The sequence below is a fragment of the Symphodus melops genome (genome assembly GCF_947650265.1).
Source record: "Symphodus melops genome assembly, chromosome: 13".
Taxonomy (NCBI): Eukaryota; Metazoa; Chordata; class Actinopteri; order Labriformes; family Labridae; genus Symphodus; species Symphodus melops.
Window position 1 is genome coordinate 15,815,443 of NC_136703.1, and position 21,915 is coordinate 15,837,357.

At 42.4% G+C, this 21,915-nt stretch overlaps 1 protein-coding gene across 16 annotated transcripts in view; it reads right to left on the reverse strand.

Annotated features, from left to right (window-relative positions):
- LOC306833597 (ERC protein 2-like) overlaps positions 1–21,915 on the reverse strand; it is a 141,293-nt gene that overhangs the window by 37,595 nt on the left and 81,783 nt on the right. For all 16 annotated transcript variants that reach the window (XM_079358958.1, XM_079358957.1, XM_079358959.1 and 13 more), the window contains 2 exons: positions 4,923–5,070; positions 699–860 (listed from right to left, as the gene is read on the reverse strand). In XM_079358958.1, coding sequence (XP_079215084.1) covers positions 699–860; positions 4,923–5,070 — 310 coding nt within the window. The remainder of the gene's footprint in view (positions 1–698; positions 861–4,922; positions 5,071–21,915) is intronic.

The window sequence follows — 21,915 nt, forward strand, 5'->3', positions numbered from 1 at the left end:
GTCTTTGAAGATTGATATCTCCCTTTTGTGATTTCATCTAGGTACATCTTACCAACAGAAACTCAGGTGTTATCTCCATGAGCATTTACACACACACACACACACACACACACACACACACACACACACACACACACACACACACACACACACACACACACGAGTACAGGCATGCACATGCCTACTGTATGCACTCTTGGATGCATGCACACTCAATACACAGGCACTGATTGTGCTGATTACAACAACAGTTTGTTCTACTCAGATGTGTTCACAGACACATTAAGTTTGTCTTCGGGGCAGTCTGGATATGATCCTCAGACAGAGAGAAGTAGCTCATATAAAAGATGAATGATGTATAAACTAATCTCACACAGAAATCCCATCGATCAAAAACACTCATTTGGCAGATTTCCCCTTCAGGCTCCTTATCTCGTTGATATGGATAACTCTGACTTGGCAGGAAGTTATGGAGTTGAAGGAGAAGAGACAGAGGAGAAGTGTGAGGGGAAATTTTGCTGCTGAGTACAACCACAACTGACTGGCAGTGGATATGATAAATATAAAAATTGGATCAACTTTAGAAGCTTGAAGAGGAGAGCCCACAACATATAAACATGTGTAAACCAGCCCAAGCGTTAAACTTGTCGGTGTTTGTGGGAGTCTGTCAATGTGTGCGCATGCACATTTATGCTGACCTGGTCGATAGGGGGTCGGTGGTTGGCATGGGGGGGCCCTCTTGGCAGACTTCGATGATGCATGTTTGCTGGATGCAAGTGGTGAGAGTGATGGGGATGATGTTGGAGATGCATGTGATCTTCCTCATAGTTATCTGCTATCAGCTTCATTCTGCTTTGAGTCTGTAGAAAAAAAGGAGATAAAGAAGTTTAGAATGCATCATCATAACACACAAACATCAGGCAACACTGCTTATTTGTTTCTCCAAAATGTGAAGGAGTTCACAGGAAGATGAGGTGTAACAATTCTTGGATGAGGGGAAAGCATGTTGAAAGCTGTCAAAGATGATAAAAGCACCGCTGCTAACAAAACTTGACAGGTCATAAATTGGGTGAGTTGGAGTGCCTGATGAAAATATTGTAAGTCTGTCAAATTGTCGACTATTTTGCAGATTATCTTTTAATTGGATTAGACGAATTCTAGTAAGAACAGTTAGTGAGTGTTTTATGTAGCTCATGGCCACAGGCGTTCTGGCCCGGGTGAAGCAGACTCATTTTGAATGTCATTGATTAAAATTACACCAAAGTATGTATGTCTGTGAAGGGCTAAGTAAGGCTCTGTGTGCTTTGTTTGTGTCTGTGCGCATCTGTGAGTGTTTGTGGAAGAGGCTGTCATCCTGCCAAGCTCATTCCCTTGGATAGAGATAACAGCCCGAGCTGACTAACGTTAACAATCACTCGAACTCCAGTGAGTTCAGCTGTCTCAGCGAAAGACAGAGACAGAGTGGGTGCAGATACATTGACAGGCACAGCTTTAGTTCCTTAACTGCAGATACTTCCCTTGGGGGGGAATGGAGAGGGGGGGGGCAAAGTCATGCACACATTTCTAATCCAAAATCCTGCAGCATTCCTTGTTAAATGAGAGACAGCCATGGCAGGAAAGGGGTGGGGTGGGGGGGCCTGAGTAAGCTGTGACGACGGGAGGGAGACGGTGTTACAGTAGTCCACTGCCTTAGGACACCGCAGCTGAGATAAGGAGCTGAGGCCTAATGACTAAGGAAACGAGCGAGTCAGGATCACAGGAGAGGATGTGGCTAGTATTAAAGAGGTTAGCAATTAGCTTAAATTGGAGAAGAGCTACTTAGATAAGGTGAGAACGTTGACACCCTGGTGAGAGGGAAAGAGATAAAGATGACGAGTGGGGGACGGAGGAGGGCTCAGACAGAAACCAGACTGGTGGTTAGAGCAGTTAAAGGCCAGGTTGAGGCGTACAGCCCTCCTTGACCTCGGGTGTTGACACCAGCAGGTGTGACTGGGTGGGGCAAGGTCCAATGCAACAGTTACAGAGCGGACGCCTGTCATTGAAGAAGGTACAATTACTATGATACACCAAGTAGTTGATGAAACTACTGTACTGCTACATTGCTACACACTAAATGATGTTGGTAGCTTTCATGAAGACTCTGTCTTAAATGTTTTATAATGCAGTTCCATTTGCATTAACAAATATTTCTAGAACTAATTTGTCACTGAGTTAAAAAAACCCCCCAAAAAACCAAAAAAAACCTGGACTGTATGTTTAGTCTTTGCTGCCTATCCAATAAAACCATAACACTTATTCCTGTTCATGTAATTATGACCATATTTGGTAAGATTTAAAGCCAGTTCTTCAAGAGTTCATTGCTCGTGTGTGTATGCAAGTGGACATAGTTAATATCTAATGATCTGAGACACAAACATAGATGAATCAAGTGATGAATTGCGGCTGTAAGAGCCAGGCTGTATTATCAGGACTGTGCATATGTGGGCAGTTAATGCAAACAGACACACACGCACTTCGAGCCATATTCTTCTGTGCATGTATAAAGACGCTCTGCACTCATAAAAAGTCTGTGCGGTGGAATGTGTGTGTTTTAATTAGTGTTGATGAGAGAATTTACAGAGTAAGCAGCTCGGTTATGGCCTCGAGGCTTGCCTAGAGAAGAGACAGGTGGCACTACTGGGGAGAGGAGAGGAAAGGGAGGAGAGCAGAGAACAGAGAAGAGACGAGATTAAGGGGTCTGTGCATGTGTATAAAAGTGCAGCTGCTGGTGTAAACATGGCTGTGAAGATCCCGCTGCCGTGCTCACAGCTGGATCCCAAACCTCAACGCAAACCGTCTGCAAATCACAAGCCTGTCCTGATTACAGCCGAGCCGTATGAACACACATGGACACAGGAGGCTGACAAGAAAGGCCTTAAACAAACAGGCAGTCAAAGAAAGGCTGCAGAAGTTTCACAACACTTCTGCATACTTCGTTAATCAGGTCTGTGTGTGTTTGTATGTGTGAAACACTGGAATGCTAACCTAGCAAGATGGAAAAACACAGTAACCCCACTCCAATATATAAGCTGCTCTACCTGGCACACTTTTGGGAACGACAAATCCATCTCTTAAATATACAAATAGGATTGATGATCAAGTGTGTCCAGAGAAGAGTGGGCGAGAAAGAAGAAACCGGCACACCTCTGAGGATTCCAATATTTATCCTTTTTTGCCTTCAAAGCCTCGGTGATGCTTGGTCATCCATCAATGGGACCGCTGAAAGAATTCCCACATGGGATGATTTCTTCTGACTCTCTCTTTAAGATGTCTAAACACTACACACATCATTTGCATGTCTGCGGTTATATCTTTGTATATGTTTGTCTGTGTCAGAAAAGGCCGATGCCACAAAGGGAAAAAAACTGTCTGAGGAAGGAAAGTTTGCTTTATATGGCCGCTTTTATGCGCGCACACACACACGCGATCATCTTAAAGAGGGATGTGGGGAGGTCAGACAGGGCACAGCTATCTGTAAATCTATCTGCTGTCTACGGATCGATTTTCTCCTATGAGACTTGGCTCCCATAATTCTTTGGCATTTCCTGGTCTGTTTCCTTCCGCCATGAGCTGAGAAAGGCAACCTCTCCTGATATGTGTGTCAATGGGTCAGAAGACAGAGAGTCGGTGTGTGTCATGTCGGACGGCGCGATCTCTAGGGAGCTCTTTCTGTGGAATGGTAGGAACCTAAGTCATGCAAAAGTCTCCCTATAATGCAGTACTCATCTTACAACATCCATTACGTTAAAACATTCTACTTGATGCTAAGTGGCTGTAGCACTACCTGACACACATTCCAACAAAGCAGTCGTACTTACATGAATGTACATGTCTGATTCTTTTGTCTGTACTGTAGCACGAAAACAATAATGTGCCAAAATGTGCCTTTTTTCCCAACTTTTTTTCCCTGTCTGCTGCTACAGGCGATGAGGCCAGGTCTTTGCGATTCGAGCTCATCACAATCATCAGGTGGACTGTAACTGCCCAACAGGAAAAATGACGCATTCAATGGCGATAAACAGATAATAGGCTTTCCTTGAAATTCCTTGAATAGAATTGCACCCCCCTCGGAACTGTTTACAGTTTACGAGACACGAACAAACAGGTCCGCACTAAAAAGCACACCCAGCCACTACATCTGTTGACTTTTAAATGCACCATGTTTCCCAGAAGCCCATGTGACTCAGAAGACTGTATACGTGGACTCCCTGCTGTGCAGTCATTATTGTTAGCAATCACGTTAGCTCTGTTACTGATGTGGTCTGACCAGACCTTAATGACCTGCATACCTTCATCAGCCTCAGGTTATGGTGAAAACTGGGCCAAGATGGGAAATAGTTGTGTGCGTAGGTTTTTTTGTGTGCTGGGATTTGTCTGTTTGACGAGAAGTTATAAGACAGAAAAGTCCGCCGGTGACTCACCAACGATGACCACCTACGCCTGTGACTTGGTTGCATCTGAGAACTCGGATTGCAACATGATAATCAAGAGAAAAGCTTTGACAGTGTGTTTATGTGCTTGATGTTTAATCACAGCTCCTGCTTGAATGCTCTGGCTTAAGATGACTGAGCGCAGTAGGTGTGGTTTATGGAGAGGATGTCTATTTTGTTAACTAACGGGAATTAGCGTCTAGTTATAACTGGTTTTAAAGTTTAAAGTCTGCCCATGAGGCTCTTTAAGAACAAACACGGCTTCGTCACCTTCAGCTTATTTGAATTTAAAATCCAGTTATGAATCACAACGCCAAAATCTGCCGTTAACTTTGACCCGAAGACTTCATTGGATTCATGAGCAGGTCGATCGACCTCTTGGACCAGGAGTGCTTTAAATCTAAACATTGTGTAAATACACATGGTCTTCGTGATCATGTGTGGTAGATGTACCTGCTGTTTGAGCTGATGCATTAGTCTGTCTTTCTCCCTCTTCAGAGCAATCACTTCCTCCTGGGCTTTCTTCCGTTTGGAGGAGGATAACTCCAGCAGGGCTATGTTAGCATCCTTCTCACTGATGGCTGCCAGCAAAGCCTGCTGCCTGAGGGGAGAAGAATGAGAAATAGGGGCGGGAAAGATAGGGATGAGGGATGTTGAATATCAAAAAAATTGACATGTTTATTCTTCCAAAAATTGTTTTAATAAAAAATAAAATAGCCAGAAAATAAACAGGTGGACAGCTGAAAGACACAGCACTCACACGCAGCTGTGGGCCCATGTATGTATACAGAAGTCCCAGCACTCACTCATTCCAGAGCTCCTAAGACTCAGACAGAGATTCCACAGAAAAGCAGCAGACATCTTTGAAGTGGTCTGTAAGCGCTGTATTAGTGGTACCTCAGTGTGACTCATGGATGTGTAATAATGTAATGGAGCCAAACAGAGAGGGCTGAGGAGGATATGACATCGTTTCTCTGTCAGTCATTGTTACCACAGTGTGTAATTGTGCGTCTGTGAGAATGTGTGTTTGGAGGGGGGGAGGCAACAACTGACTGTCTGCAGGTGCGGAGGTGACATACATGCAACGTCACTGTTCACAAAACCAGACGGTCAAATTTGCAACCGAAGAGACGGAAGAGAATGACTTGTGCAACCTTTTGAGAGAAGTCTTGGATTTTCGCAGCAGAATGGTCATGACTATCCTCGCCATAGAGCAGGATGTTGTAAATCCAGTGTTGTTACAAAACACGCTTAATCCGCCCACTCTGGTAAACACACTCAGACGCACAAACATTTTTTTTTTATAGATAGCCAGGTGCACAGACCCACTCAATGTAAGCCACTGACCTTTATGGACACTGTTAAAGGATTAAGAAATATAAGGGGGGAGTGACAAGAAGAAAGAAGAAGCGCTAAGGTGCTCAGCTCGATTAATGTACGTTTGTTTAGGTCTCCACAAATTTAATCTGAAAAAATAGTGTGTAGAGTTTCAAGCTGTACAACCAGTTTGTAGACACAATAGGGTATTTTAAGTTGGATAAACATAACACAGCTGAACTCCAGACTTTTAAATCGCATTTGAAATTAGGGCATTAAACCAGAATGGTAAGGTAATGTGTGGGTTTGTGTGAGGTGAGGGTTGGAGGAAGAGGAGGGAGGGAGCATTCAAAATACACTTTGGGCTCAATTAAAAAATTGACCTGTGTTGGAGTGTTTTTATTCCATGATTCATGTCCCTGCAGGAATACCAAAATTGGGAAAATAAACACGGCAAACTCAGAATAAAGTCTCACTAGCCTGGGACTTCACGTTTTGTTTTTAGTACAATTATCTGCATGCCGCATCTGGATCCTGGATTCTCCTGTTCAAGGCCATTAATAGGCCTCTGTATGCTAGCATGTTGTGCATACATTTGTGTGCGCATGCACGTGGGCTCTAACATGGATCGGAGCAGCTAATCACACCATTAATCACAGAGCAGGACCAACATGACACTTTTCATCTCCCCACACCTTCACTGTTATTCCTTTTAACGCTCACTGTAATAGGAACATACATACACACACACACACGCACACACACACACACACAGAGCTACATTTGTCTTGTACCAGAGCAAGGACTTTAGACGGCTTATTCTGCTTGACCTGGCATTTTACAATGTATAATGAGGATACAAATTCTTTAAAGTAAAAAAAAAAAAAAGAAATGCACAGAGAAATCCAAAGAAAAGAAAGAAATGTCCAAGAGTGTGATCTGTTTTGAATATAGTCCAGTTTTAAATCCATGCCCGCCCAAAAAAAGCTTATGGTATTACTTTTTCTTTGGCTGTTTTTTTTTTTTTTTTTTTAAAGGGCATAATGCACCCAGTCAAATATGAGCAATGAATGGAGCACAATGTGTTATTATTCACAACAAAAATGTGAAAATCTGATTTATAGCTTTAACCTACTCGCAGGAAGGTCTTCTATACACCCCTGCTCCAGACATGGACTCCAACAACTTCCTATAGCGTGTGCATTGTTGTCAACAACTTTAACACTTTAACAAACCATTCCCCCTTAGTCAGACATAGAGTCAAAACATTCTGGGACATGGCTGTGTTCAGTATTGGAAAATGACAAAAAGAGAGTAAATCAGGAACATCTACTTCAACATCTGGACACGACAGAGATCACAACTATTTACTCAAGACATAGTGGATGGTGGACCTTGATATGTGGCCAGAAATCATGTTTCCTGACAGTTATATACGTAGCTGATTTCAAAGCTGGCTTCAAAGTAGCTACACAAAGCAGAGCCTGACAGCACACAGGTCTGGTGCAACAGATGTGGACGTGAAACTGAATAAACGTTAAGGTTTTGGATCACTACAAAGTTGTTTCTCCCTATTTCTGTGATCCATTTGCGTTTCTTTATTTCATTTTTTTAAATCTCTTTGTAGACTAGAGTCAATCGCACAATTGCACAGGCTTTCTTTGAGTTAACTTGGTTTTAGATTTGACTGTTGCCTCCTGTTATTTTCTAAAGCTTCAATTACACTAAGCACAACTCTTAACTTCAAAATCATTTCAGCAATGAAGAGTTAAGTTATTAAGTTGGTAACTTTTACTTTATGAAAAATACTTGCTAGCTTTAGTATTTGGCCAATTACAAGTCAGCTTAATATACGGATTTAATTGAACTTGTGATAAATATCTGTGGAATTGTGCATTTTATTATCTTTCACTGTTAATCAGACTTTGCATCATAAAAACATAATCCGTTTTCCATATTTATGTTTATTTACTGTATGATGTGCTGAAATATAAGCTCTTTATTTTCCCCCAAAACAACAAGAGGAAGGAGAGTGGAGACGTGTAAGATTATTTTCATCACTCACACATACATGACGGTTTGGTGATATGATACAAACAGTGTGTGCTGCTGTGACTGCACTGCTTCGCCCTGTGGCTTCATTAACAAAGCAATGATTGATTTTAAACGACTCTTTCACTTCATTATATCAGTTGAGGATTAATACTGCCCACAGATAACACATCGTCAATAAATATTTACTGAAAAACTTATTCCCTCAACAATTTCTTGTCTGTTGAGCTAATTAAACATTAAACTAAAATATATACATAATTTAATAATTCCACAAACTAAGTCAGTGATGTCTTACTGGAGGGTCAAAAGTAGTGGAAGAAAAGAGCAGGATAAAAGGTGAGGAGGTGAGGGGCACTAACCCCCACCCAAGTTTTCAAGGGGAGGTTTAGCTAATCTGTGAATTTATCTGAAAAGCCAAACAAAGATCCATCTCTTTCTGACATTCACCAAGTCACTTCATCAAGATTGTAAAACTCCCATTCATCAAGCTGCCTCGGCTGAATGAAACGTATAGAAGATTAGGATTGTTATTGAGATGGATGAGGACAGAAGGTGTTGTAGTGAAATAAACCCAGTTTAGTCCAGTGACTGAAGAGAAAGACAGAAAACCCAGTTGGGCTCTGACATTTTAGTCTTTGTCTTTGGCATACAGTGATTGTGCATCAAAAGTGAGCTCTATTGAAAAAAGTAGAACAGTAAGTTATCTTATAATGTCCTGAACATGTGCTGCTGTCTTTGAAGATGTGGTTGTCACATCCATCTCACCTCAATCCCTCAGCACAGGTACGGACTTCTCAACCTTAAATTTATGTATTGACCCTGTGATGGTCCAACCCTGACTGAACTTAACCTCTGGACCAAAGTGGCTGCCATGCTTTAATGCAAGCTAAATCACTTCCTGGCTCTAAATTAACAGAGTAGATTACAGCGCTGTCTCCCTGTGGGTGCTCGCTGAGAGGTACTGCAGGATTCTGCTGAGTGATGCCTTCCTAAAACAATAAAAAAAGGTACATTATTATGATTAGCCAGCCTGTAAACTTTGTCTCCCATATCGTCAATCAGTGACGCACTTTGTGTGTGTACGTGTGTGTGTGTGTGTGTCTGCCTGTGTGTGTTGATTAGTAATGCTAGCAGCCTTTGAGTCTGAATCACTCTGGAGTATTTAATCACAACTAAATTGAGCAGCCATTTGGCCTCAGATGCAAAGCACACTTGCAATGAACATGAATCTACCAGACAGGGTTCATCTATCAGACACACACACACACACACACACACACACACACACACACACACACACACACACACACACACACACCCAAAGATGAATGTGTGTACTGTATCTGCTTGCTGATCTTGAGTGGGTGAACCCTCTCTCTGTCCTCCCTTTTTGTCTCACTCCATTTTTTCACTTAGACCTGGCATGTCCTGCACAAACAAAGCATGATCTTTATTTCCTTGTCAATTGAAAGGGCCGCAATGAAATCGATTTTCAGGACAAATTTGAAATAACTCCTCAGAAAAGTCAGACGCTATGCTCTTAGAAGTCCCAAGGCATTCCAATAAACGGAAAAAGAAATCACACTGCAGGATCTGTGTCAAAAATGTCACTTGTCTTAATGTTCTTACGCTGAAGTAAAGTTTGTCAGATGGCAAAAAAAGAGTATGCATAAACAAACAGCTTCGCTTTATAAATACCACACTTTCCTAATGTAGGGAGCAGAGCATACAGGCTCTTTATAAATGAACATGCTGGACTGACATCTTATTTATAAGGGGTGAAATTCTCTGCTCGACTACAACATATGATTCCAATTGAACCTTCATGGTCCCTGGGACTTATTGAGACATTCAGATCTGCAGAGGTGGGAGATGGATGGCTAAAGTACATGACCATGCGATGAGAGGTGAGAGGGAAAGAAAGGGGGGGGTGGAAGGTCAGTAGAGACGATATGGAAAGGGAAAGAAAAAAAACTCCACAGAGTGGAATAAGAGAAGGGTGAGGAGACATGAGGCGGAAGGAATTATTTCAAGACAAAGGAATGAAAAATGAGGAGAGAAGACTTTGATGAAGACAACTCTGAGGTAGGGCTGCTGTCAATGGACTGCTGGGATGTCACAGGGCAGATGGGAGACTGGGAAGGTCACATGGATTTCTGGATGACAAAAGGTCGAGATGGGGTCAAGAGTGCCCATTAACACACATGCATACATCAGGGCAAAACAAATGCATTGACGTACAGAGGATATAAGGGGAGGTGTACTGTGGCTGTGAGGGAGGGGAGACAGCGAGGCAGAGCCACGTATGAAAATAAAATATAAAGAGCAGAGATGGTAAGAGAGGTGGGGAATGCACGTGTTTGACAAAAGTGACTGCCACCTGCACCGAATAAGAGTGAAAAAAGGGGAGGAGAGGAGGGAAGGAAGAAAGGAGCAGAGGTAAAGATTTAAGAGTCCCAGCCTACCCTAAATCAGCTCTGCGCACTCCATGTTGTTATTCCTAGGCGTCACGGTTGAGAGATGTGTGTTTATAATTTGTGTTATGACTTACTTAAAATTATGTGTGTGGAGAGTCAGTGGGACAGAAACAGATGCGTCCATGCGATGCCCGAGGGAACCATCAATAGTGTCTGCCCCTAAGTGCAGTGTGTGCGTGCATTTGCCTGTCTGTGCACACATTTGCACTTTCATGTCCTCATGTACATGTGTGATGTATTTTGTTTGCGAGAACATGGGGGAGCCTACTAATATCTGTTCCCAGGACATCTTTTAAGAGGTCTTGCAGTTTGTGATCATGCCTGTCTACCACTTAAGTGTCCAGCTCTGCAGAAACATTCCACACAGCATTTTATAGCCCTTCCTTGATTGTGAGTGTGTCAAGGTGTGGCACAAGGACGGGGGCCCCTGCCTAGGCAGCACTAGAGGCCTGTGGTGAGAGCTAGCAGAGGACATGAGAATGGGGCATGGCTGAGTGACACCATTATTTATGGTCGTGGAGCACTGTGTTATTTACAACTGCGGAGGAAGGGAAAATGTCTCTTTCCAACATAAAACACACGCTCAGCTTCTTTTGGTAAGCTTTTAGCAAAGCCAGTAAGAATGGTAAATCTGCATTTCAACTCTTCATGTGGGTTAGATGTATTTTTATGAGTTCCAAGTTTTTGCTACCTTAAGTAGGATTAGCATCATGCTAAACTGCAGCAGCTAGCCTGAAGGCAGAAGCCAGATGCGCCATTAGCCACTTCCTTCTGTATGCCTGTCTGGATTAAAGCCTTTATTTGTCTTAATCTGTAAAGTAGGATTTTTGTATACCTACCACAAATAAAAACTTGCACGCTTGTCTTGTATGGAAAATCACATCAACTCTAATATTCCCATAGAGAAGCTGTATTGGACAGGACATGCTAATCCTGAGCTCTAAGCAAGTATGCTAAACTTTACATGCTAACCTTGAGCTGTGCTTCCCAAGAAAAATCCATGACAGCAGATGGTTCTCCCAAAACTGGGCCAGGTTGTGTGTGTTTTCACTTCACTAATAAAATATACAACCCACTTACTTTGCTCACCCCCACTCCCACACTAGTGGTCCGACTGGGGGAAGGGGGAGAGCGTGTGTAATTGAAAGAGTATGTATCAGTTTTACAGCAACAAGAGGGGACAAAAAAAAATCAACAAATCTGCCAAAACAAGGCAAATGTTTAAAGTGTTAGCAGGGACGAGGAGAGATGGCTGACTGCTTCCAGAGATGAGCAGGAACAGACGGCCATCGCTGCATTCTAGCCAGAAAGAAAAAAGGGTGAGACAGATAGAGAGAGAGCAGGGCAGAGAGCGACAGAGAGGGAGAGCGCACGCAGTTGTTCTGCACATCGAATGGGAGCAGCTCTCACAATTTGATCTTTTATCTATATTGACAATATACGTAAAGCCTGCAGTTGCTGTTATTTGATTTTCATTTATCCACCCAGCTTGATTACATTAATAACTAATGGTTAAGTGAACGTATACAGTTCCAGCTCCTTTGTGTCATCTTCTGATATCAGCCAGGTGGGTTCCTGTTGTTTTGAAAGCAGGATAGATGAATAAAAGTCAGTGATGATTACCGTAAATTCCGGACTATAAGCCGCTACTTTTTTCTCACACTTCGAGCACTGCGGCTTCTACTCCGGTGCGGCTAATGCATGGATTTTTTATGGGGGACAATGAGCTTCTGCCGCAAAAACATTTGACTTCGTCACGTCGGATCTTAATATCAGTCATTTTGCGCTTCATGCACGCACCCTCATGATGGAAAACACACGGAGAAATACATATGATGTAGCTTTCAAGTTAAAGGCGATCGACCTGGCTGTCAAAGAAGCTAACAGAGCTGCTGCACGTTAAGATGACACTGACAGCGACAACAGAGACTGAGGAAGTGAGTAATGAAGTCATTCTGAGGCAGTGAATGGATGGACTTTTTCTTGTGAAATATATTACGGTCATCTTTTTCATCAGCCGTGTTACAGACACCGTCGGCTAGGCTTCGTATTGTAACGGTTCATGTTGTAAAGTCAGTAGTTGATAATGTGTTCATAATTCCGATTATGTGGAGAGTCAGTGAATGCACCAGCGAGAACGTGTTGAGTGGCTGTATGAGAGAACGCTGGGGGAGAGAGTTGGATTGTTACGGCAAGTTATGTGTTGCTCTCTGCTGTAAACGGCGTGGTCACGGCCGACAGTGATCGGGTTATTAAAAGTTATTATTTGAACGCTCTCGTCGTCCTTTAACGTCCGTACGGACGCTACAGTATTTGCGGATGTTACCGGTAGCCTACGTCTGTGTAAATAGCTCTTGTTATAGCGTGGACACCTGCGGCTTATAATCAAGTGCGGCTTATATATGTACAAATACATTTATTTACTTATTTTTAGCCGGTGCGGCTTATATCCAGGTGCGCTCAATAGTACGGAATTTACGGTACTATATCACCAGCAGCTCTTTTTAATTTGGATAACTTTTGAACTTTCAAGGTGCGGGCATACTTTTTGCTGTGTAACTTAAGTCTTTCACATCAGTATGGGAAAAACTTCACATCTGATTAGCCAAAGAAACTATCACTCCTTAAAAGTTGTTTTGCAAAAGCCCACCTACACAGCTATCCACCGATATGGTGGGATCTGACCCTGAACCTTTGGGGAATACCACCTATAGCAGAGCTCCATTCTTTAAAAGGGTAGGTTTGTTTTTCGTCTTTATTGTCGCTCAGCTGACTGACAGTTTCCCCGAGGCGCAAGAAACAAGTCAAGGGTGCTGTACTGTACCACACACGTGCAGGACTCCCCTGCCTAGCATTCAAACACAAGTTCAGACACACACACTCATACGCACGCACACACACACACACACACACACAAATACAGCAGATGGGTTGTTTAAAGCTCCCTGTCATCTTAGAGAGAGAGAGAGGTGAGGGACACACAATGAGCAACACTGCACCAGTCACCCTACAGTAAAAGCACACACACGGATAAACGACAAGAAACCCACACACACGTGCAGCGAGTTAAGGAAAAGCACCAAGTGTAAGCACTGATGAGGTAAGCCCCCCCTTCCTCACAGCCTTCACTGGCAACCCCTTACCCTCACTTAAAGAAAAAAAAAACTCAAGATAGAAGTAAACATCATGTGACAAGGAGAGGAAGGTTTATAAAGGTCCAGTAAGATGATCTTAAAATAGAGGCAGAGCCCCCTGTCAGGTTTATAGCCCTTCCTTGATTATGAGTGTGTCAAGATACAATAAAGTATAGTTAGACTGATGATTGTTTACTGATTCATCATTGTGTCTAAAAATAAAACATTTCCGAGCGCAATAACTCCAATAAAATTTAATAGATTAAAAATAATATTCTAGTTTCATTCTTTGTGTTCCCATTCCTCTAATTGAACACATTAAAACCAAAGATTTTGATCTTTGAAGCTTCATTTCTATTATTCCAGTGACCGCAAAACATCATGCGAGTCCTGAATTCCACAAACATGAGCACAATAACTTCTCCCTCTCATGCAATCTTTATCTGTATTCAGGTAATATGCTACAGTAAAGCCTATAATCTTGACAGTTACTTATGTAAACTATAAATAACAGGAGGACAACTTCTGCTTTGCGTCATTTCATACTGAGGCCCTTTTGATTGTCTTGTGTGTAAGTAATCCTCCGTCAAACACAGGCTCTCCGACAGGAAGGCCGTCACAATGTGCTGTCTTCTTCTCCCTCCATCCTCATTCCATCCCTCCTACTTCCCTCCCTTTCTTCCACAAATCAAAGAGAGGAGGCAGTCATCGGAGGAGCACATGGCATCACCTCCACCTTGGACTTGGACCTCTCTATCATTCGCCTTCTTTCTACCTCTATTATTCTCTATTTGGCTGTGTCTTGCCCTATACTCACTCCGGAGTGGGGCTAAATATTAAGTTCAAGGAGGTTATGCAAACACGTTGAAACAGCCATCCTTGGCCTAAGTATTACCCTGAACCCTTCAATTACCCTCGTTGCTTTCCTCTTTCACCATTCCTTCTGCCTTTCCTGTCCTCTGAGCGGGTTCTCTCACTCCGGTCAGCCTGGAAATACAGCGCAAACTCATGACGAGGGGCCAAAAAGACAATATATCAGGGGCAGAGAGTACAACTTAGAGGCGCACTATTACATGGGCAAACACACAAACACAGACGTGCACCCAAAAATACACACATGCACACAAACCAACGAAAGACGGGTCCAGAAAACAGTGGGAGCAAGAACCCCTGGTGTATTTTCTCTCAGTTCCAAATGTAGGGCCTGGCGGTGGACCACAGCTGAGCCACAGCCGACATGCGGTGGAATGGGAGGCCACCACACTCACTTCCATTCAAGGGGCCATAGAGACACACACACACACACACACACACACACACACTCACAAACACTCACACACACACACACACACACACACACACACACACACACACACAGAACTTTACAGAATAACACACACATGCTCAAACAATCACATACACACATGTTCAGCAATTTCCTGGATAGCACTGTCCTGACGATGGGAGTCCATGTTTAAAAAGTGGTTTGAGGTAAAGGGACAGATCTGTATGGGCTGTTTCCCACAATGCTTTGCCAGACAATTACACAACCCAATTAATGTGGTTACTACAGCACAGCTAGGACTTTACTCTGGAGAGGCCGAATGTGCGTGTGTGTGCATGCGTGTGACAGAAGATGTGCGCACGCTCATTTGGCCTCTATTACTCTCAGAATTATAGCTTTCCTTGGATCTTGGACCAGCCCATTTCCCGTTAGTGTGTAAAGGACACACAGGGTCACACTACTATTCACCCCACACTCCATCAGCCAATCACAGTTATTTCCAATAACAGCCGCATGAGCTCAAGTATTATAAAAGCTGCAAACTCAGAGAACTATAATACCCACAATGTGTCGTGTGCCTTTCCAGCCAAGCGCTCTGTTTCCCTCAGAGGATGAAACCTGAACCAGAACTGAGAAAACTTGGAATAAAGTTGGAAGTAAAACATTGTCTATAATGGTCAAATGTGCTCATCTGTTTTCAGCAGTAACTGCAAATGACTTTCCCTTAATTAAAAAAGAAAAAAGAAGTGTCCTTCTTAAGAGTTAAGATATTAAAGACTTAAACATTGTGGTGGTTGTTTTTTTCTCAACACTGGTCATGTTCTTAATGTGATTCTAAAGACCTGAAGAGATTCTTAGGACCCAAACGATTTAATACGGAAGCACATGTACAGGTAGGTCATGTTCCAAAGTAGATTACCCCTTAAATCAGTGCAGTATAATAATAAGGCACCTTCATATAAAAACACCAAAAGTACAGAATTCAGAAGTGAATTTAACGTATAAAAGTAAAGGTCTTATTGTGCAGAATGGCTGCAATGCTAGGTCATAATCATTCTGTATATTATTAAATATTTGTGCATATGACTGTACGCTATTATCAGAGATGCTGGAGGTGATGCTAATCTTAACTCAGTGATATACTGTAGGTGGGAGATATGTGGCAAAGCATCATCATTCAGTTTGTTGAACTGGTTTTGCATGGAAAATAAATAAATAAATGAAATACACTATAAAAATGTATTTACTTATACAGCACTTTTGTAGTCGAAAGAGTAGCTTGCAATTAGGGCTGTGCTAAAGTATGAAGGTACAATGGAAACCAGATTACACTTAAAGACAGTACTGGATTATATGTACTTGTATGTTCAAAGCCAAATGCACCGCTGGATTACAATATGGAAAAGGGGGGGGGGCACAAACACACACACACACACACACACACACACACACAAACATCTGCCAATAATTAGCAATCAAACCTTGGTTAATAGTTTGTTTTATAGAATAATGGTGAAGTGCAGTTAGAACAAGAAAGTGTTCTGCTTTGTGTTGAAGCAGCAGGAACCACATGCTTTCATTACAGTCTGCAACACAAACACACTCTGACCACATACTTACTTATATAGACTTCATGAGCCCAGATTTAGAGAGCTTTAAAGTGTGCAGGGGGAAAACAGATTCAAAGAAAGAAATTATGGAAGAGGGAGACAGAGATGCAGACGCAACATGACAGACATAAAGAGAGAGAGAGAGAGAGAGAGAGAGAGACACGCACACACACACACACATACACACACTCTCACACAGTGGGCTAGGGTGCTGATTAGAGGAGCTGTTGCCAGGTCTGGACAGGTCTGCTGTATATTTACACAAATCTGTGGGCTCATGGGATCAAAGAGCAACATGATTACTACCTGGCCTTCTGATAAAAAAAACCTCACTATTATTTCCCAGTCAATACACACAGGAATACACTCATCTGGAAGGACACACATATATGAGAAGACTGACGTGCACACACTCACATAAACATATACTTCTTGATTCCAGCGTTCAAAAACACACACAGGGAAATAAAACAACACAGAACAGGCGTACAGATACAGTAGAAGCACGCACGCACACACGCACGCACATGCACACACACACAAACACCCATGCCGCTCTATAATCTAGGTAATTTGTACGTTGAAGCTCGTGTAGACAGATCATGCCTGTGGTACATTGCGCCTCTTGTGTCATTGCATTTTCTTGTTCGTCTGTTGTTTGACTTCTCAATAGAGACATACCTTTACCTGTAAAGTATAGTTGTTCTGAATGCATTTCGTGTGAAGAGGACACATTGACTAACTTGCGCTATTGGTATAATGGCACGTCTCTTGCTGGAAGATTGAGTGCGGGCATTTGTGTCTTTTACGACTGTATGAGAATTGAAGTGAGTACATCACGTGCTTGGAAGCATGAATCAGCTAAAGCGTGTGCCTTGTTATCACAGCAGCAACAAGTACACTCACTCTTTGACCTTTCTGTTCCTGTCTTCCTAAATTCCTTTCGTCTTTATGATGTGTTTTTGGAGAGAGACACACATAAACACAGACGGAACTGGACTGGGATAACCGCCCATCGGGCCCTCCCGTACACCTGTGCATGGATTCCTGCGTACGTCTAGTTTTTAATAAAGAGAACGGTGGTAGTGTGCAGTCAGATGCTGCTGACAGAGTCACTGATTTCCACATAGATAACACACTTGCACAGAGCCGAGCCAGCTCTCTTGGTAGATTACATCACAGTTATTTTAACAACGGCTTTCACTCAGGATTTTTGCTGGCTACGGTTACATACAGGAGTGGATGTATCTAGGTGTGTGTGTGTGTGTGTGTTCGAATGTGTTGTGTATTTCCTTTTTAGTACTTCAACTAACATTTTGAAGTCATTGAAAGTGATTTCTTCAGTCAGAGCAGTTATAATGTTGCTCTAAATAAACATTAAGTGCAAATGTGGAATGTAGTCATACACAAAACATGTTTTAGTCTTTATAAGCAAGAGTGAAGTGGCTTGGTATATCTGCATTTATGTGTGTTTGTGTGTGTGTGTGTGTGTGTGTGTGTGTGTGTGTGTGTGTGTGTGTGTGTGTGTGTGTTTGCATGCAGTGACCAAGAGTCTTTTTTTTTGTTCATTCAAGGACAATCATAACTGGAACATCTCACTGCGAAGACTCTCATTTTGCTGACACTTTTATTATTTTTATTTGAACCATGTATCCAATAACACAGACAACAGAAGGATTGTCTAAAAAGGAGTAGGTTCATTCAGAGTTCCATTTCTCTTTGACAAACAATTCTCTATGGTCAATTTATAAATAATCAAACGCCGATAATGTTCTTAGTCTGACAACACGACAACTTCCTATTCAGTTTAAAATACAGTATAGGCAAGAAGAACTGCTGTTTCTAGATTTGCTTTAACTTTGACCGATTCACCAGCATGTTGAAAAATCTAGGACTGACCTACACTGTAAACACCATGTCTTTCATTTTATTGCAAAAGGCAATTCTTCCTTTGTTTGGACTCGAAAGAAACAGTGTTCTGGTCTGTTTCAGTACAGTCGACGTGTGTGTTAAAGTTTAAATGCTGTGAAAAAGATGTCAGATTCAGAGTAGTTTCAGCTTCCATCACTGTTAGATACAACAGAGAAAATACAGCCGTCTTTTTGTTTGTCTGTTGTCTTTGAACGAGAAACTTTCCTGAGTTCACAGAATGATTGAATTATGAAAGGCTGTTGAGAGAAAAACATCTTGAAGGAATGTCACATGTTTCTCAAGTTTCTCATTTTTACTTCCATGATTCTATTTTAATCCTTTCTGTATGGGCATGGTGGGAGCGGCAGTGAGATTATGTTCATCGTCATTTGTTTGATGTGCATATGACAAACAGACAACTTGAAAGCATCACTTACGACTCCGAAAAACACAATGATCTCATTTCACAGCTATACTGTGAAGACATGGACTGTGTCTGAAATCACTCACTCACTCCCTCCTCCTATAGTGAGTTATGTGTAGTGGACTACATAGTGCACTCACTTAGCAAAATTGTAAAACATGTCGAACAGTTCTCGCTCAATCATTGTCGATGCACAACTAAAACATGCAGCTTAATATTATACTTCACCCATTTACATTAAGCTTTGTATCATTAGAAACCTGGTAGTATCGTAGTCGTGCATCCCGCCCTCATTACAGATCATTGATTTCAGTAAAAACTTTCCAAATATGAACTTTATTGTGTTTCTGTGTTCACGCTGGTTGCCCCTGTCGTCCATCTGAGAACAATCGAGTCAAACATCACTCTCTGCTCATGAAAATCTTTGAACCATAATGCATGATGGTATATATTGCTTGATAGTGACCATCGGTTCAACACTACTTTTTATAATGCATTGGGGGATGCGTTGAGAGGACTATATAGGGTATGATCAACCATGCACAGTCTAGTGCACTATATGGTTTCCCAGGATCATGGGTACTCTCTTCAGAGTCACAGAAGATTCAAAGTAAACGTACCTGCAAACATTCTGATATAGAAATGTGTCTGCTGTCACAGAACAGTTTACGGCTCTTTTATCTGCAGTCAGACTTTCCAGGAGGCTGCTCAGACGCCAAGGGAAACACGACCACAAAACACAGTGACTGACAAGTCAAAAATTCGACAGTGTGGCATGCGTGCAGACAAATGTACGCTTTTGATTCGATGTGTGCAAGAATGAATTGACTGTTTATCCTGCATTTGCACTGGTTTTACTAATACGCCAGTCTGCATGCGTGTGCATGTGAATTCATTGTGCGATGAGCTCCCCAACTGACATGCCAGGACACTGATTTTAGGAAACTGAGACACTCTTAGTCTGACAAACAAACCATGCGAGGAGCAGGATCTAAACAATGTGCCGCAATTGCTTTATTACTCAGTGTTTGCCCTAGGTGTCACGTTACTGAAGGCTTCAGCATCATAAAAGCCTTCTCTAAAGTTCAGCACTGTTTGTGTGCGTTAGCACTGGCAGAGGCTCCCCTGTGACTGGTTGCATTGGACATGCTCAAACAAAGCCAAACACACAACAGGAGCAGTGAGCAATTAAGGTCTGCCATAGCGCACAGTGGAACTCCTCTCTGAACAGCCTCTGTTTCCTCTCACCATCCACCAGTGTCTTTCCACTCTACCACACATTTCAAGCATTGTGCGACCACCGGCTTCAATCCACAACACACACGCTCACGTCGGTTTAAGAAACTTTTGCATGCTCACTCTGAGCTGGTATCCCCTGTGACATTAGAGACAATGATTCTGTTTATATAAATGTCATCTTCAGGATTAGATGTTAACCTCTGCGGTCAGAAATGTGCTGACTGGCATGGGAATGCCTGTCATGCTAGCAGGCAGCCTAATCCTCAGGGTTAATACATATTAAGATGGTTGAGCTGGGAGCCAAAAGTCCCTGTGTCTCATTTTCATTCTATTGATTGAGATAAATTTGTGTCCGTACGCAACATGACAAAACTACTTTACCGTTATTGAATAGTTTAAATATCTGTATATATTTTAGTCAATGTGTTTTTTTAACTAATATCTGACCTGTACATGATCAAGACGTACTCTCATGGCGAACAAAGGCAAGCCATACTGAGTGATGGATCTCTGGAGCCTGAGTCGAGGGTGATATCTCACTGCCTGTGGCTTGGAAAACAGACATGGTGAAGATCTGTTTCAAATCAAAGTAAGAAAAACGGGTAAACTCAAACTGGGTCAACCTTATTCCTCCCTCTGCTCACCCCCCTCTCTCCTTCTCTCTTTGTCTTCTGTCTCACTCTTGCCGTATTTGGGTGTCTCTTTGGCCTTTTGTCACCAAACACCTCATAAGAGGGACGTCTCTTTCGGCAAAAAGTGAAGGAGGACAGGAAGGGGAGATCGAGTGGGGTTACAGTTGTTGAGCGAGTGTGTGTGTAAAAGTGTATGGGGCAACGTCTGTACCAGTTGTGTACTAATAAAGCTAATTATTACCATCTGGCTGGGGAACAGATTTCTGAATTCCTGTTGTTTTTTTCACGTCACTTATGAGGAGGGATGTTTTTTTTCTTCTGGCAAGTCAGAATGAATAAAATGCAGAAAGTGCTAAGATGACCGTGATAAAGCCAAAATCATCTACATAAAGTACAAGTGTGCTGAAGTGCATTTTTATAAAGCTGTGTGTATGTAAATGTGTCACGTGTGTACGAACAAAGACACAGTCCTTGTCTCCTACTCTCTCTCACACACGCACACACACACACACACACACACACACACACACACACACACACATAGACTCAGCACTAATGAGGACCTTTTATGACTCAGCGTTGTCATCAGCTATCCTTTACACAGTGGTCTGCTGGAGCAGCAGCCCCACAGGAACAGATTGAACAAACTGGTGAGGAAGGCCAGCTCTGTCCTGGGCTGACCCCTGGATCCTGTGGAGGTGGTGGGAGACAGGAGGATGATGAAAAAGCTATCTGAAGCATCCCTGATGGAGAACGTCTCCCGCCCCCTGCATGGTCCTGTAACAGCACGGGGCAGCTCCTTCAGTGACGGGCTTCACCACCCGCGGTGAGACACCGCAGGTCCTTCCTTCCTGCTGCAGTCAGACTGTTTAACCAAGCCTGCTCCCAGTACATCGCAAAACACACCCACAAACTAATTTATTCCCACCTCTCGTGCAATAATAATGTTATCAGTGGTCACCTGATCTAAATCATTTTGATTGATTTGATTTGCATTGCAATAATAATTATGGGACAAATTGTGCAATAAAATGTCCATCCTTATAGGCACTGTGTGCATGATAGTGTTTATACAGACTTACATCTTCATCATCTTACAACTGGCTCGATTTTTTTTTAATGCATATTTTTGGACATTTTCATATTTTTATCTAATTTAATTTTACACTGTTTGATTTTCTTCTGCTGTCCTGCTTTGCTGCTGCAGAACTGTAAATGTCCCCATTTGCGAGATGAATAAAGGATCATCTTATCTTATCTTATCTTATCCTCACACACCAGTGTCTGTGTATGCAGATTATAGTGCATTGAGGTGCATTTCAGGCAGGATGCACACTTATTTGAGTATTTCAGGGGGACTGC